The sequence below is a fragment of the Filicampus tigris genome, chromosome 6, assembly GCF_054856515.1.
Source record: "Filicampus tigris isolate MCC_2025a chromosome 6, RoL_Ftig_1.0, whole genome shotgun sequence".
Taxonomy (NCBI): Eukaryota; Metazoa; Chordata; class Actinopteri; order Syngnathiformes; family Syngnathidae; genus Filicampus; species Filicampus tigris.
In genome coordinates, this window is record NC_141222.1 from 17,520,489 (window position 1) to 17,539,671 (window position 19,183).

Sequence of the window (19,183 nt, forward strand, 5' to 3'; positions counted from 1 at the left end):
GTTTGTTTCTATAGTTACACCCCCACCCTACCAAGCTTTTATTTCCGTCCGGTCAAGTGAGGAGGCCGAAAGATTTATTTTAGAAAAGCGTGCTACAGAATGCGTATGGCATTTCGGCTATTTGGCCCGTGTTTTAGGCCGAGTTTCCCATGCCATTGCCCACGATAGTGTGCTTATTACACAGTTATTATGCAGTTTTTACAGGTTTATTACACGTTCATAACATTTAGCTCAATTTTCACTGTAAAATTTTATGTGCCCCATAATAAACACTTCTGAAAGTAAAATAACAGTGTGAAACAGTCATGCTCATCACAACACCAAAAGATTATCCGTACAAGGTGGCCCGGTATTTTTATCTGAACATGACCTTGTGCACCATATTGAGTTCACACCTATAAACTCAATAGGGATGCAGAAGCTAAGGCTAAATTGTATGTTTTACTTGCTGACAACTTACTATGAGAATTTAACAAGTTTTTGTAACATTAGGACCAGTTGTTTGGTTTTCTCAGGGTGCCGGCCCACCTGTTCCAGCTGATGCCCGATTATTACCCCCTTTGTAAGGCCCAACCAGCAGACACTCTGGTGCCAGAACGTCCCAATGGCATGACCCCACTATACCCTTCTACCAAGGGTTAGCAAAACTCTATTTGCGGGTGGTATTAACCAATTTCAAAGGAACTAGGCATTCAGTTAGGCATGTGAGTGTTTTAGTTTATTCATATCATGTAGTCGTTTTTTATCATATTTGCATGATTAAACACTAGGACTTTATAGTCTACAGTATATACGGGTTTTATTGCCAAACACATTTTCGAAAGTGTGTATGAGGGATGTTGGCAGGATTACGTTTCATAGACATGTAGCACATCTGATTTTTGGTCTAATTGCTGTTTGATGATGTGTTTGTAACCCAAACGTTGCAATCGCTTCCCAAACTGGTGCACACGCCTCTGGATGTTAAATTGGATTTCCATGCTAGACTGTAATAGTATTTCTCAATCATTATGTCACATTTTCAATACAGTCGCGTGATTTAAAATGACTTTATTAGCTGTGAACAAGTTTTGTTTACTTGCTACTGTATTTCTGTTGTGATATCGACGAAAGTATGTTTGACAGAAATTGTGATATATCACACCTGTTTTTCACTAGTGCGTAGTGTTCGTTTTTGAACCACACCCAGGTGCATACCCCCCAGGCTGTCCCAAGACCCCTTCAATCGAGGTGCATAAAATCACCCGTGTGCATGTAGGCAACTTTTAGCTATTGTTGGCAGCAGACAAACAATTAGCTAGCACGCATAGCAATCCATTCCACTAAATTGCCTCCTGCAATGGAGGTCACACCTCCCCCACCTCTCAAGTTTTTTTTTTTTGTAGGACAGAAGGTTGCCTCTCTTGGTTGGAGGAGCACTTTCACAACCTCCTCCAATGGTTTTTCTTAATTTAGCTGTGGGGGCCGGAGGCTCACCCCCAATCCCCCTCCTCTCCCTTCCCCTGCGCTGACAGGGGGGAGGGTCCAACGAGGGTCCCTGTCTACAGTTTCATTATTACCTGTGCAGCCCTTGCAGCACCCACCACACTTGTGCGTCTGTGTGAGGACGCGGCAGCAGACGAGAGAGATCCAGAATTTTTTTTTTTTATGGTTTTCATGTTTCAAATTGTGAGCTGATTATTTTTTTCCCTCCACTAAGTGACATTTAAGGCAGCAAAGCAGTGGACATGGCAGCTAGTCTGCAAAGTTCACACTGGAGGTGCCTCCTATTTGTGCTCGGCGTGTGTCTCACCTCGGCTGAGCCTTTTAACCAACCGCACCTCTACCAGTACAGAGCCGGACCTAACGAAGACGACATCATCATCGCCAACAACGGGATCAGGGTTCCGTTGGGGAAATCCGTCTTTTTGGATCCAGTGAATGACTTGGTGACAGATGTCCAGCCCGGGGATCGCTGCCACATAACAGTTTTGGACAATGACCCGCTGGCTCAAAGACCGGGTACACTGACCCCCAAGAAGTTCCCTTGTTCCTTTGCGCCCGACGAAGTGAAATACACCCATTTTGGGTCACGGAGCCCCAGCACGGACCGGGTGAAGCTACAGCTACGCTATGACTCCCAGACGGACACGGTGGTGATCCCGTTCATGCTGGAGGTGGAGGTTGTTTTCCAGCAGCTGGAGATCCTCACCAGGAATATGCCCATCAACGTGGACAAGCTCAACGGCGACAGCGGCCCTATCGACAAGAAGGCACTGGAGTTTTCCTATGAAGATGGTGTCACACAGTGCAAGATCGCCACATTGGTCGGCGCCGGAGGTCTCCCCAGGTACGGTGCTCTTATTAATAAGCCCAATAATGGGCAAATGGTTGACTGCGATGAATTTGTGAAGCTGGGCATTCGTTACCAGCACACAGCTAAGACCAATTCGCCAAACAGAGACTACATTCCCATGGTGGTAGAGCTGCAGGACAACGATGGTAACACGATAATGCAAGAGCATTTCCAAATGATGGTTCGGATCAGGGAGGGCGCAGAAAACACGGGACCAAAACCCAGCTTTGTGTCCATGATGATGATGGAGGTGGATCAGTTTGTGATGACCGCCATCACTGGTGATATGCTGGCCGCTGAGGACGTGGAGTCAGACCCAGATGATTTGATCTTTAATGTCACGTCGCCTCTGGGCCCTGAGCAGGGCTACATCATTAGCACAGACGACCAGAACATGCCCATCACCTCCTTCTACCAACGGGACATAAAAGATCTCAAAATAGCTTACAAGCCGCCTTCGGACGACTCCGAAGTGGAGAGAATCTTCCAGCTCGAGTTTGAAATCGTTGACACGGATGGCGCCGTGTCTGACACCTTTGCATTTATGATTGTGGTGAAACCCATGAACACCATGGCCCCTGTGGCCACCAAAAACACGGGGCAGCTCTTGTTTGAGGGTCAATCAAGAGCGCTTTCCAGCTCACAGAATTTAGAGATCAGTGACGAAGATAACCTGGAAGATGTGAGGATCACCGTAATTGATGGCCTGAAGCATGGGGAGCTGACTGTGCTTGGGGGTCGCAGTAAATTCTTCACGCCGGCCGATTTGGACACCGGAATTGTAGTGTACCAGCATGATGGGAGTGACACCTACAGCGACAACATCATTTTCCGCATGACGGATGGCCGGCATCAAGTTGAATTTTTGTTTCCCATCACAATTGTCCCAACTGACGATGAGCCGCCCATCATCAATGCAAACACTGGGCTGGTGCTGTTCAAGAACGAAGTCATGCAGATTTCCCCATTCATCCTGAGCGCCACAGATATTGACTCGGAAGATTCCACCATTAAGTTCATCCTGGAGGCGCCTTACTCTGTTGTGGGAGAGTTTCTGCTCCGGCAAGTGGAGCCTCCCTCCGATCCCTCCTTGTGGAAGTTCAGCGCGACGGATGAGATGTTTGAGCAGGTGGTGACTGAATGGTTCCAGCAGGACATTATGGATGGGAAACTATTCTACCGCCATGTTGGAAGTCACAGCACCACCACTGTCATCGACCAGTATGTGTTCCGGGTCCAGGACGATAATGACCCGCCCAATCAATCCAGCGACCAGTTGTTCACTGTCAAAATCCACCCCATCGATGACCTGGCCCCAGAGCTTTGCCCCGGCACCACCCTTCATATGACGGTCAAGGAGTATGAACTGACGTACTTCAAGAAGTTATTTTTATGCTACAGTGATCTAGACTCGGACGACCGAGACCTAAAATACACCATCACTAAGCCTCCGACTGACACGGATGAGAACAACCCGGTGCCGCTGGGTGACATTGTATTGACAGACAACCCAGATGTTCTAATCACAGAGTTCACACAGGCTCAGGTCAACCACCACAAGGTGGCGTACAAACCCCCTGACCAGGAGCTTGGCATCACTCCTAAAGTGGCTCAGTTTACATTCATCGTGGAGGACACTTCTGGAAACACAGCAGATGGACTGTTTACCATTTTTTTGCAGCCGGTTGACAACAAACCCCCGCTTATTACAAACCCAGGGTTCAGTATCATGGAAAGAGGCTCGTACGTCATCACCAGGAAAGAGTTGCATGCGACGGACACTGACACAGATGATGAAAATATAATTTTCACAGTGAGCCAGGTTCCCAAACATGGGCGGCTGCAGTATTTGGGCATTGACATGTCAAACGGCGAAACGTTTGTGCTCCAAGACATTGCAAACGCCCGCATATCTTACATCCACAACGGCGAGGAATCGCTCAATGACGTCATCAAGCTGGAAGTAAGTGACGGTTTCCATGAGGTGCCCATCAACGTCAAAATCACCGTGGACCCAGTTGACGATGAGACCCCTACCATCATGCTTCCCACCGGCGTGGTGGCCGCGTCCATCGACGTGCTGGAGAACGGCGCCACGGAAATCACCAGCAACGTGATTCAGGGCCGTGACGAAGACACGGATGACCTCATGTTGATGTTCATTGTAGAGGAGCCCCCCAGACTGGGTGAAATCCTGGTCAATGGCGCCCCCGCTGAAAGGTTCACGCAAGCCGACCTCATCAATGGAGCGGTGGTGTACGTGCACACCTCCGGGGAAATCGGACCGGTGAAACTACACGACTCGTTTAACCTCACGCTGTCCGACTTGTCTGACCAGTGGGTGGTCGGTGGCAACAAGGTCCAAGGAGTAACAGTGCATGTCACCATCCTGCCTGTTGACAGCATTCCGCCGATTGTTAGCGTCGGGGGGCAGTTTGTCGTGCTGGAAGGTGAAAAGAACGTAGTCACTCTGGACCAAATCCAAGCGGAGGACATCGACACAAACAGCGAAGACATCCTGTGCACCATCATCGTCCAGCCCTCATCTGGCTATGTGGAGAATATCTCTCCAGCTCCCGGCTCCGAGAAATCCCGGGCGGGGACGGCCATCACTGCCTTTAGCATTAAAGACATTGCCGCTGGGCATATCTACTATGTTCAAAGCATCCATAAAGGCGTCGAACCCGTGGAGGATCGCTTCACCTTCCGCTGCTCGGATGGCATCAACCTTTCTGAACGACACTTCTTCCCGGTCATCATCATTCCAGCCAATGACGAGAAGCCAGAAATCTTCATTCGTGAGTTTATAGTGATGGAGGGCATGAGTCTGGTCATTGACACGCCCATCCTAAATGCAGCCGACGCCGACATCCCCGATGATGACTTGCACTTTGAGATCGTCAAAAACCCCAAACACGGCACCATAGTCCAACAGCTGAGCACTGGCAGTATCCCAGTGGACAGATTTGACTTGGAACAGATAAAGGAGGCCTCAAATATCGTCTACGAGCACGATGACTCTGAGACCAAAGAGGACAGCTTTGTGATACGGCTCTCGGATGGGAAACACACGGTGGAGAAGAAAGTGCTCATCATGGTCATTCCAGTCGATGATGAGACACCCAGGATGGCGATTAATGACGGACTTGAGGTTGAGATCGGCGAGACCAAAGTCATCAGTAACCGGATTCTGAAGGCTACCGATCTGGACTCCGACGACAGCGCGCTGGTGTACATCGTGCGTTACGGTCCGGGCCAAGGCTACCTTCAGCGCATCAGCAAGTTTGGCAACGTCCTCGGTAACATCACCTTCGGCATGAACTTTACGCAGGATGAGGTTGACAAGCAGCTCATCCAGTACGTGCACACTGGCCAGGAAGGTATCAGAGACCTACTCAAGTTTGATGTCACAGACGGCATCAATGCCCTCATTGATCGCTACTTCTACATCAACATCGGAAGCATTGACATGGTTTTTCCAGAAGTCATCAACAAAGGCGTGACCCTCAAGGAAGGCGGCAAAGTCACGCTGACCACCGACCTCCTCAGCACCAGCGATATCAACAGCCCCGATGAGTTTCTCAGCTTTAGCATTACGCGGGCACCAAGCAGAGGTCACCTGGAATGCACTGACTACCCCGGTGTGCCCATTTCCACCTTCACCCAAATGCAGCTCGCCGGTAACAAGATCTACTACATCCACACATCCGACGACGAGATGAAGATGGACAGCTTTGAGTTTGAGGTGACGGACGGCTACAACCCCGTCTTTCGGACCTTCCGGGTGTCCATCACTGACGTGGACAACAAGAAGCCCGTCTTGACCATTAGCAAGCTAGTTGTGGAGGAGGGTGAAGCCAAACTAATCACGCCGTTCGAGCTGACGGTGGAGGATCGCGACACGCCGGACCAGCTGCTGCGCTTCGTCGTGACACAAGTGCCAGTGCATGGGCAACTGCTTTTCAATAACTCCCGGCCCATCACAGCATTCACCAAGCAGGACTTGAACGAGAACTTGGTCAGCTACAAGCACGACGGCACCGAGACCAGCGAGGACAGTTTCTCCTTCACGGTCACCGACGGCACCCACACCGACTTCTACGTCTTCCCCGACACCATTTACGAGACGCGCAAGCCGCAGATGATGACCATTCACATCAACACGGTGGACAACGGCGTGCCGCAGATCGTGGTCAACAAGGCGGCAGGCTCACTCAGGCTACTGCCCTCGGGCCACGTGGGCTTCCTGATCACCAGTAAGGCGCTGCGATCAGAGGACCGTGACAGTCAGCAGGATGTTCTGAAGTACACCGTCTCCGAGGCACCACAGCATGGCTTCATCATGAACTCCGCCAAGGGGAATGACAGCATCAAGACCTTCACGCAAGGTATGAGCATAACCCACCGTCCATCCACTTGGTAGACTTATTGTTAGTCGCTAATAGTATTCTACATACACCACTCACAAAATGTAAGGGATATTTGCCATTTCTGTGAAATATCAGGATGAACCATAAAAATCCTGACAGGTGAACTTTATTTAAGCTTCTCTAAATTTTTGAATACACCAACTGTTCATGGTTTTAGTACATTTTGCACAACTTGCTGTTCTCTAACAAATTCACAAGTTGTTTATTTCTGCTTTTTCATTTATTTCCAAAGATGTCCACTTCTATTCCTTGCTGTGACTTTCATACCTGTCAACCCCGGACTGTGCTGAATTTTACAAAAGTTGTAATTTGCCCGTACATTTCTGTATATAATCTTACACAGTATCTACAGTATATATGATCTTACAAAGTATTTATCGCTCAGCGGGAGAGGCGGGGGAAACGGAACGGATATTTTTGTATGGAATCTTACACAGTGTTTATCGCTCAACGGGGCGGGGGGGACTTTGCTTGTGAAAGTCGGCCGAAGTTTGCAGTCGGAATCGCTAACGGATGGTCCGGATTAGAGCCGAAATGGGCAAGACGAGATCGGTATAACAAAAAACGAGTTTTTAGGGTTTTTTTTCCCCGTACAAAAATTGTTATTCGGCATACACAATTTGAAATGATCAAAAAACGTATAAAATACGGGGAAAACGTACAAGTTGACAGGTATGGACTTTTCAAGTCTCCCTTTATCGCTTTATCTTTGTTGCAACCTGCTGATGACACTCTGTGACACGCTAAACTCAGTGGCCACTTCTCTCTGGGAACTTCCTGTCCTGAATTGTGAGGTGTCTCTTGGTCTTATGATATCAAAACGTGAAGAGCATGATGAAGAGGACTGCTTGAATAAATACCAATTCTAATTGAACCAGGAAAAATATTCACAGATCAAACACCTACAAAAATGCTGTAAATTTAGACGGGGTCAAATTAAGTTCACCTGTAAAGGTTACAGTCCATTTGAGTTTTTTCCAGAAATTTGGGTTCAATGAAAATGTACATTTGCCACATTTGTTTTCAATATTTACAAAAACAAGTTTACGAAAAAAAATGTGTGTTAGGTTCATTGGAGACAAAATGATCTTTATCGCTCATTAAAAATATATAAATTAAGATAACTGAAGACTTAACTTTGTCTTTGATGTACTGTATTTAGGTCCATTGAAGAATACAAATCTTTAGTAGTTCAAAATGTACGTCGGGCTCCTTAGAAGTTAGTTAAGGACTCAATCACGTTCAAAGTTTATGAAAAAAACGTACATTAGGTTCGTTGAAGACTCAAAATTGTCTGATGTTTGCAAATATGTAGGTTAAGTTTGAAGACTTTGAATTGCCTTTAATGTTTACAAAAAAGTTAACTTCATTAAAATCACCTTTAGTGTTTCTGAAAAACCTATGAGAGGTAGGTTCTTTGAAGCCTCGTGATTGTAGTTTCCGAAAACAGATTAGGTTCATTGAAGACTCAAAATCATCTTAAAAAACACGAAAACACTTAGTTTAGCTTCAATGATGACCAAATAGTCTTTGCTATATACAAAAGCGCATACTGTACTGTACATTACACTCAACGAACCAACTCCAAATTAGATGTACCGGTATTTGGTCAAATAAGCTGGGAAGGATTTTTGCTCTGAGGCGCACGTCATCATAATATTAATTGCCGCTCGGGGGTCTGTAACTTAAAACCTGTGAATGTGGCCTACATACTCTTCTTCTCCTACATTTTGTATTTCTCTTTACACGCTAACCTCCGCGTGCCGCCAACAGCCGATATCAACGACATGAAGATCAGCTACGTCCTGTTGGACGGAATCAACGCCACCAGCGACATCTTCTACTTCACCATTGAGGACAACGGTAAGAAACATTTCAATCATTACCTCTAAATGGCCTTTTCCCCCCTTTTTTTTTTTACGTAAAAATGTCAGTCTCACTAAAGTGTTTGCATCACAAAGACTTAAGGCAGTTGGCCGTGACTGACACCCGATATAGAACCGCCGTCTTACTTTCAGGCTCACTGGGGTTTAAAGGACGTCGGGTTGGGGGTTGGGTCAAGGGGCCACTTGAGCCAAAAAGGTGCCGCGTCTCAGAAAATGCGACGGACAGTTGAAGGGTCTGATGGCTTAGAGAGGATTCTGATCTTACTTTTAAAGCCACACATCCGCCTTGGCATCACAAAAAAGTTGGCGCATCCCCTCTGTAGAACACACATTCTTTATCCTTTGTGAAGAACAACATATATAAGTGCAGTACTGATTAGTTAAGAGGAAATGAGATATACCAATAAACTGTTTGTTATACTGCCCACACGTTGCCAAGACTGCACATTGGCCATTCCTTTGATTCTTGAAATTGCGTTATTTCTTCTTTGTATTTAATTCTTTTTAAATTACTTTCATTTTGTTATTACTGTATGTTTCTTTAAAATACAAGTGCTCTTTTATTTTCAGCAAAATACACATTGCAACAATTTTGTTGTTTTTGCGGAGGAAGCCGTGGATTGGTTGGTTAGTTTCTTCCATGCAGCCAAAGAAGGAAAGAGAGAGTAAGATGAACCAAGTGTGGCATCGCACATTTGAGGGACACAAAACATACACCAAAACAGTGTAGAAAGAAGACCTGGATAATTGGGCACCTTGACACAAATAAACACATACGTCAGGAAGATACAAGATAAAAAGGCAGAGAGTGGAGAGGTTGAAGGCATTTGGGACATGAACGGACACGTCAATGGTCAGCTTGTCTCACCAACAAGCTCCAAAGTCTCAAACAATGAGTTCAAAGCAACATCGTGCAAGACTTGAGAAAATTGCGCAAGTCAGAATTTTCATGGTAAAGTTTATTAGGTGTAACAATAACTTTAAGACTACAGAACGTAAAGTAGGTGTACAGCCTGCATACCCACCCACAATGACATATTTAATCTTGTGCACCCACACCATCGCCGTAATTCTTTTTTTTAATTCATTATTGGGGGGTTGTTTTATGTTCAAAGTTTTTGTTTTTGTTTTTTAGAGTTAGAATTAGAGAGTTTTAAGAATTGTATTACTTTTACAATTAATATTTGGAACTTGTGCACGCCCCTCACAAGTTTTTATAATTTAATCATTTTTACCACTTTTATTATAAATCTTGAGCATCCTTTCTTTTCCTTTTTTGAGTTATATATTGTAAATCTAGTTTTATATATATATATATATATATATATATATATATATATATATATATATATATATATATATATATAAATAATGATTAATATCATTATTAATAATAATGATAATCCCGCAGTTATCACTGGTGGGGAATTTTTAAAATAAACAACAAAAACATCTCATCAGTGCCACTATTGGATAAGCATTTTTGTTTTGTTTTGTTTTTACAAAACTCATGATTATAATCAGTATCGAACATAAATTTAACCTCACAAGCGTTCATTTGTTGTATCCGCTGCTGATCAGCTGTGCCTGCAGGCCACACAAACGCACACACTCATACACTGATTGATATACACACTCTCTCATAAATCATGTCCATCAGATACCTTCTGACTATTAAGTGTGGCATTTTCATTAGGGCGGAGGTGCTGTGTGCAATCCCTTCCAGCCAAGTATACCACGAAAGCTGTAAATAGTTGCAAATACATACTGTAGCTCCCTCCATCCGACATGAGGCGAGGAAGGCGCCACAGGCCAGACGTTTTCCTTACTTTCTGACAGGTTGAGACACTTCCATGCCCTTTTCACTTTAACCCTTCAAGTTGGGAAGTGTGTCATGTCTTCAGGTCCCTGACCTACATGTACAATTGGATCTGTGCTTGTTCACTAGAGCAACAAAGCCAGTCACAGATTTATGACCTGCACCATAATCATAAGAGAGACACAATTTGTTTGATTTTAATTCATTGGGCTTTTGTTTTATTTTTAGTTAGATGTAAATGTAACATTATCAGATATCCTTTTTTGTTTGTTTTACATGTAATCTTAATTCAGGTCCCTGACCTACATGCCTAATTGGATCTGTGCTTGTTCACTTGAGCAACAAACCCAGCCACAGATTTATGACACATATCATATGATTGCCAGATGATTTATTTTTAATTTTAATTCATTTAGCTGTTGTTTCATTTTTATTTGGATGTAAATGTGACATTATCAGGCATCTTTTTTACATTTTAGTATTAATTTTGATCCCTGAATTATATGCACAATTGGATGTGCGTTCACTTGAGCAACAAAGCCAGCCACAGTTTTATGACCCAGTCTATAATCATAAGATATGATCCCAACATTTTTTAATCTTAATACATTTAATTTTTGGTATATTTGTATTTAGATTAAATTTAACAGTAACAGGCATCTTTTTATTCATTTTTTTTTATTACTGTCTTGGATGATTGAAATTTATTTCAGTATTAATTTAATGGCATGTATCACTTTATGCATGTGTGATTTTAGTACGGTATTGACCACTATTAATTTGTCATATATTTTTCAAATTTCATTTATGTCTTCATTTTGTTTCATAATAATAATAATACTAATAATAATAATAATTATTATTATTATTATTACTTTTTTTCGACTTTAAGTATCTCAAATGCTCCAAAAGTATGTTCTAGAACGTGCAAAACATAACATGACATAAGGTATCTCCAATAAATGCTAATGTTTCTTTTCACGTTTTGTTTTTTTTAAACAAATGTAGGCCAATCGATGCAGCTCTTTGGACATTGGATGTAATTTCCTTGTGTAGTTCTTGCTACTGTTATGATCTCGGTCTCGTCTGGTTCTGCAGAGTTCAGGGGGGTTCAGAGGGGTCCTTGTCATGTGATCACCAAAACCAGTATAGGAATGCACTTCCTATGAGGACCCAGACTCCAGGGCCACAGACAGAGCAAGGCCTGGAAATTGAGTGCTATCCATGGGGATCCCCTTTCAAAGACCCCCACCACACACCTTATTGCTCCCATTCCCATTAAATTGCCCCCTTCCCCAAAAGCTAATCTCTCCTAAGACCACCTCAGGGCCATCATTCTTCTTCTTCTAATTCATCATAATTTCTTCACCTTTTCTTCCCTCTCCCCACACTCAACTTTCATCCTTCCTTTCTGCGGGCCTGATTTATTGGGGGTGCGGCGTCGTGATGAATGCCCTGCGGGTTATTCTTATCCACTCTCATGTGGCGCATGGCCCGGCCAACTTGTCACTGAGACGCTCCCGCTTGAATCGCATAAGTCGCATTTCTTTGATAATCATCCTCTGTTACTGTATTTAAATTTATAGGAACTGTATACGAGAGTCAGCAAAAAAAAAAATTTCCTAGGCTGAAAGTGTCACTTGTTGCTATGCAGAGTTTGTAGGGCACAATTATGAGCATTTTATAAGCCATTGAAAAAAGAAGTCGATGAAATCACACTTACCAAGGGCTGACGGTGTCAAGATAAGGACATTTTTCCAAAAGCAGCACAACATGGACTGAGACGCCATTTTATCGCCATTCATTTATCATATACAACCTCTGGTCTAGTAGACGTGACGGTTGCTGTTCTTGTTCCATCCAAGCGTTCAATCGCTTGTTGCTAGGCAGACTTCGTAGGGCGCTTTCATGAAAACAAACATTACAAACAAAAACATTGTACACTTGCCCAATCATGACTTCCTCAGACACCAATTAAAAAATTGCGACGGGAAGCTACAACCACTACAGGCTCATGACATGAGCAGCAACAGGAACAGGAAGACGTCCATAAAGAAATGACTCCAAAAGCTGCGCTGTAAGACTATATGAGACAAATGTAGCTGCATTCATTTTGCTCTTGCAACCCAGTGAGTTAGCATATTAGAGAACCTCGATTCCTGTTACTATCCCTGCTGTTGCCTGTTGCTACGAATAGCAGGAACAGGAAAAGGGTGAAACATTTGACAGAAAGCAGTCCAAAAACAGCATTACAGGGACTACAGGACAGACACTTCCACGTTGATTACACATGGCCATATATGTATGTATAATGTACACTATTGTTAAACAGTTCAAGCTATTAAAGCATAGTATGTGATTAATGGAGGAAACACAACATGGCGACAGTTTACTTGGACGTTGTCTGTCCTTTCATCGCTGCTGAGAATGTCAGAGCTCCGCACTGACCTCAATGCCCCCCGCAGGCTTCACTGTGGTGGCAATACTGTATATAGTGGTGGGAGGGAGGGCTCTAAGAATGCGGCTGCGGGGAAAACCGTCACGTATACGGAAATGTGAGACACTTGAAATTAAAGAACCCTGAGTAGAACTCTGACCATAACATAATAACCTCAAAATCATGTCAATGCAACTATGTTGGCTTTCAATGAGGAGAGATGGAAACACACAAAAATCCTTATCATTTCAATGTTCCTTCACTTGTATAGCGCTTTTCCACCTATTAAGGAACACAAAGTGCTTCACACTTCACATTCACGTTCACATTCACCTTCTGATGGTGCAGCATCATCAGCAAAATACCACAAAACAAGTCACGGGAAAAAGGGGGGACCTCCTCCAGGGTCGCTCCCCCTAAAAAAAAAAAAGGACAAAAAAACACAGCCCACCCACAATGCACGGGGGCTTTTTGGGTACAGCTGTCACTCCACATTGTAGTTGAGCTGGAACCGGACCAGAGTTTTGGTGATTTTACTGAGTGACGGCCACCTGTTGCTAGGCAAAGTTGGTGGGGCTAAATCAAAAGTGCCCCATAGGGTGATGTTTAAATGACAGCCGAGAAAAGTGGCTTTTGAGGAAGTGGTCCCCCTTCCAAACGCCCCTGCTTCGCCCCTCCGGTGTCTTCGTTCATCTCAGTTCACATAGCAGAACGGCTGCGGCCTTCTTCAGTGCCCATGCGGGTACACGCTTGAGATAACTTGCTCTTTGTTCATCGTCTCCACGTGGCACAAGGCCAGGTTCATTGCTATTTTTAATGGAAAAGTCTTAGGCTTTATTATTGTAAAAATGACGTCTTTTTGTTAATGTAAGCCTTTTTTCTTGTAAAATTACATCCCTTTTCTGGTTAAATTAAGTATTTTTTCTATTAATAAAGTTATATTCTAAAATGACACATTTTTTCTTGCAAAATGTATACGTTCCTTCAGTGTAAATATTAAGGCTTTTTTTCTTGAAAACTACACATTTTTTCAAATTTTAAACACCTTCCTGTGTTTTCTTGTAACAGTTCTTTTAAAAAATTGATTAATAGTCTGAAAAAAAGCTTCCAAAATCAGTTTTTGACAATGTTGTTGGATTTATTTTTTTCATTTTTATTTTTTATTTTGCATAAACACTACAAAGTGTTCCGTCTTGCCGTGAAGCTCATGAGGGAGCCTCAGTGTTGGACCTCAGTCTTTCGCTGGTTCAACAGGTCCGTTTTCAGCGTGAGCAGCCATGTGCAACTAAAGCGAGTCGACCCCCACCTAACCTCGCTGAGCCAAAGACGCCGCTGACCATGACCCATTGCACATCAAAAGTAGCGGGTCACCCGGCTAGTTATCTCACCAAGGGCGGATAATCTTAAACATCTCCAAGCCTCTCTCGGTCAGTGGTTGTAAGGGATTACCGCCCTGTTTCATGACATATTTTCAGGTGGTTTCTCTTAAAAAGCTAAGCCTTGCAGCTGTAGCTTAAACTAGAAGAAAGTCAGAAAGAAAATCATGAAATTGCCAGGATTTGGTCAAACTATTATGAGAAGAAAGCTTTAAATGTACAATAATTAAGTTGTAAAATTTTTTTAAAAATCAAAATGTGACACAGATCAAGCTGAATAAATAAAAGAATAATACAAAACTTGTGCTGTAAGATTACAATAATAAATTTGTATATTATTGTTACGAACCCCTCCTCAAGATGGCGAGGAGGGGTCCAACATAGGTGTGAGAGTTGGAAGGGATAAATGAAAAACATGCACTAACACAAAAGACAACCATTGAAAAAAAAACAACAACAAAAAAAACAAGGAATTGCCACATCACCAGTAGCCAGCCCAAAACAGACAAAATATACAAGAAATGGCCACGTCACTCGCAGCCAGCCCAGTCCACCAGCAACCAAGTCCCTCTTAATTACTTGCTAGTGAACACACCTGAAAGTAATTGACACAATTGGTTACCCTCCCCTGCTCTGATTGGATGGCTGAACTGGTGACAAAGGCCACCAATCAGGGAAGAGCTGGGGAGAACACCCACACACACACACACAACTTAAACGGCCAACTCAACGTGGGCCGTAAACCCCCCCCCCATCTAAGATATAAACCAAAAGAAAAAAATAATGGTTTGTACAAAAAACATGTCCCACACACCAAACAAAACAATCAACAGAACAAAAACAAAACCTAGTCTTCAGGGGCTTACCGGGGTCGAGGCGTGCAGCCCCCACCAGAGAATCCACTCCGTCCGTGATTTGCCCCCAAAAATAACAAACTAAAATAAAAAACTGGTGCCCAACAGAATGGCCGCCAAAAGCAGTCAAGCTGGACACCATCTACACTAAACTGCAAAAAAAAAAAAAAACGCACAAAACACACTAAACCACAGCATACAAAAAATAAAACAAAACAACCCCCACCAACCCTCACAATGTCCGTGGCCCATTAAGTTACAACCTCCTCAAGATGGCAAGGAGGAGGGGTCTAACATAGGTGTGGGAGTAGGAAGGGGTAAATGAAAAACATGCACTAACACGAAAGACAACCATTGCAAACCAAAAAACAAGTCAGAATTACAAGACTCAAGTGTAAATATTGAGAAAAATATAGCCTTTAAGATTGAAACAAGAAACGTTTCTTACCATATAAGGAAATGGATTAGCGATCATGTTACCGTCACAAAATGCACTTTTATAATTTGACGCCAAAGTAGCCTCGCATAACGGCTAATAGACGCTTTCCCATGCTTTTCTTTCTACAGGCGGAAACAAATTGAAGCCTCAACCGTTCCGCCTCAACTGGGCCTGGATCTCCCTGGAGAGGGAATACTACCTGGTGGACGAGGATGCCAAGTTCCTGGAGGTGACGCTCAAACGTCGAGGATACCTGGGAGAGACTTCGTTTGTCAGTGAGTTTCACTAATCCTGACCCACTGCCATAATGAGTCAAGTTGAAATGGTATGAGAAAATATTGTTAGAATTTCACAAACAAATGCATCATTTTAGACATTTCAGACAACATTTTGACGATAACATTTAAATGTAGGGTGAAATAAAGCCATACAATCACCGTAATAACGATGAAACATTACAAGAAAAAGTGTGATAAACCGTTGAAGTTTGATTAGTATGAATTGAGTAAACAAATTATTATTGACTCACTCTGAACACCCAAATCCCTTCCCCTATAGGCATTGCCACCAAGGACGGCACGGCCGAGAAAGACAAAGACTTCAGGGGGAAATCTCAGAAGCAGGTCCAGTTCAACCCAGGCCAGACCACGGCGTCCTGGAAGGTGAAGATCTTCACCGACCAAGAGTTCGAAACATCGGAAACCTTCCAGATCCAGCTTTCAGACCCTGTCATGGCTGTGCTGGAGTTCCCAGACGTCGCCACCGTGGAGATTGTGGACCCGGGAGACGGTAATATAGCAGAAATACATTGAATCTGTTTATCAGTGGGGATACGTCCAGACTCACGTGCGAAAATCCGTGATGTAGAGTATTTTGGAAGTAGTCCTTAATTTACTCTTGCTGTTAAGAAACAAGAGACTTCATATAACATCACTGAAGAAACGAAAAGACGACTTGCACTGTTCTCTAAATATGGTGCGAAGCATGCTTGCTTCAAGTTTGTCACAGTTGAAGTTTAATGTTAAACTGACACAACCCATGTAGCAAAATAGACTCAAACATTGTATATTTAAACACTTAAATGTTCAACAAAACCATATAATTTCATCCAAGTCTGCTAGATTAATGCTAACATTTAATGCGGAAGGCCATCGAGGATCTAACATAAATCAGTGTAGATGTTATGATAATTACAAATCTTTAAACAACTGTAACTTAAACAACTTTTTGGAAGTGAGAGTTACTTCTTGGGGACTGATTAATGCAAAGGGCTACCAGTTTCATACGCACTTGTGAAATATCCAACTGGCAAAAAATTACCTTGACTTATGTGTTTAAGGATATATACAGAATGTGAAGACACAGATGTTCAAGATTTCTCACAATAATTATCAACAATGATTGAACATGGTAGGATAAAAATAGATATGCAACACTTTATTTCGATACAGTGGGGTAAGCACTGTACGTGTCCTTTGAGAGAGATGAGATTGGTTATATATTGTTCTTCTATAAAAACAGAGTCGACCGTGTTCATCCCTCAAGCTGAGTTCAGAATCGAGGAGGACATCGGAGAGCTGCTGGTGCCGGTCCGACGGTCCGGAGACCCCAGTCAGGAACTCATGGTCGTCTGCTCCACTCAACAAGGTAATTCTTGTAAAATTCGAATTGCAATCGTACAACTTATATTTATTTATTTTTTTTGCAATTACTGTATTTTTGTAATATTATGACTCAATTATAGTTTATGTATTGACATAATTCTTCGAACATTATGACTTTATTCTCATGAAATGGCACATCGGGTAATTCTAGGACATTTTTCTCATTATGCAATAACTTGATTCTAGTAACTGTACGACTTTTTCCTTGTAGTATTACGACTTGATTCCATGAGAGGAATAACTTTTTTCATAAAATTACAATGTAAATGATGAGACTAGTGTTGTGACTCAACTCAAATATGTTACGACTTTTCCCCACAAAATTACGATCTAAATTCTATAGCGCTTTCTCGCATTGTATGTCTTCTACTATCATGTCATTTTATGACATTTTGTCATTATTTTTTTCTAGTAATACTACAACAATTTCTCGTAGTATTACGACTTATTTGGAACATCTTTTTGAGAAAATATGACTTATGTACGACATTTTATCGCAGTTAAATGACTTGATTCTAACATAATGGTCTAATTTTCATATTTTCATTACAACTATGTTTTTGATTTTGACTGAATTCTCATGTTATGACTTGATTCTCTGAATGTAACAACATTTTTGGTTGGAAAAATATGACTTAAATTATATGACACTGACTATTTTCCAATAGTATTACGACTCGATTCTGTTTATGCTATGCTAATTCTCTGTTAATGATAACTTTTATTCCTCAAAATTACCATTTAAATTCTATTATGAAATTCTACAACTTTAAATTTCGAACATTATGACTTCATTCACTCAAAATGCTGACTTGTTTTCCATGAAATTACAACTTGAATCATAGAATTCTATGACATTGTTCCCATTATTTGGTCATTTCATTCTTATTAATATTGCCACTTAATTCTTAAAATTTTGTCTGTACTTTTTGTAATGCGACTTTAGTCTTATAATATTACGGCTTTCCCCACCCAATTCATAAACTTGAATTATGAGTTTTTTTCTTGGAATTCCATTATTTAATTTTTGTAATGTTATGATTTAAAATTACAACTTTTTACAACAATACAGCCCTCCTGCAGAGGATAGGCTTCGCAAGCCATCAGGGCGCCACCACATCCCATCTGCAGGTGCACCATAATAGAGAAAGAAAGAGGGTTTGGTGGGAAACCAACAAAAGCGTTGATGGATAGAGTTGTGCTTTACGTTTGTGTGATCATATGAGTGTGTATGCATGCAAGTCTGTGTCCTCATGCACAATACGTTTGTAATATTTGATCATTCATTTTCCCCACCAGGTACCGCCACGGGAACCATCCCCAGCTCCGTGCTGTCCTACTCTGACTACATCACACGTACCGATGACCACACTAGTGTGCTACGTTTCGACAAGGACGAGCGAGAGAAGCTCTGCCGCATCATCATCATCGATGACTCGCTGTATGAGGACGAGGAGAGCTTCAACGTCACCCTCAGCATGCCCATGGGGGGCCGGGTGGGCGCCTCCTTCCTCACCGCCAAGGTCATCATCTTGGCCGACAGCAACGACGGTGAGCTTTCAAATAGGGCATTTTTGCATATTCCGCCAAGCGGTACAGTTCGCCTCTGTTCGGTATGGTGACCAGCGGTGGGCATTTTACTAATGTTTGCCGGTCCGTCATTCGTCGTGCGTCAGCCGTCAGCAGCCTGGGTACCCGTCCGTCATCCGTCAATCCGTCATTTTTTCAAGCCGAACCAAACTGTAATCGTCTATCGTTCAGTCCGTCATGTTTTTAACCGGGTTTCCGTCAGTAAACGTCAAAGGTCCGCCAGTCTGTCAATCGTCAATGCGGGGGAAAAAAAGGTCCAACAGATGAAAAATCCTTCCATCAATCCATCCATCTTGGTTAAATATACCGATTTCATTAAAATGGTAAATGGAGTGCACTATTGCTATCTCCTG

The 19,183-nt window shown here is 42.8% G+C and overlaps 1 protein-coding gene across 1 annotated transcript in view; it reads left to right on the forward strand.

Annotated features, from left to right (window-relative positions):
* Positions 1 to 1,727: 1,727 nt before the first annotated feature.
* Positions 1,728 to 19,183, forward strand: part of frem3 (Fras1 related extracellular matrix 3) — a 36,297-nt gene continuing 18,841 nt past the window's right edge. Inside the window, exons 1-6 of the mRNA XM_086033551.1 lie at positions 1,728 to 6,723; positions 8,539 to 8,628; positions 15,705 to 15,851; positions 16,135 to 16,365; positions 17,098 to 17,223; positions 18,540 to 18,791. Coding sequence (XP_085889677.1) covers positions 1,728 to 6,723; positions 8,539 to 8,628; positions 15,705 to 15,851; positions 16,135 to 16,365; positions 17,098 to 17,223; positions 18,540 to 18,791 — 5,842 coding nt within the window. The remainder of the gene's footprint in view (positions 6,724 to 8,538; positions 8,629 to 15,704; positions 15,852 to 16,134; positions 16,366 to 17,097; positions 17,224 to 18,539; positions 18,792 to 19,183) is intronic.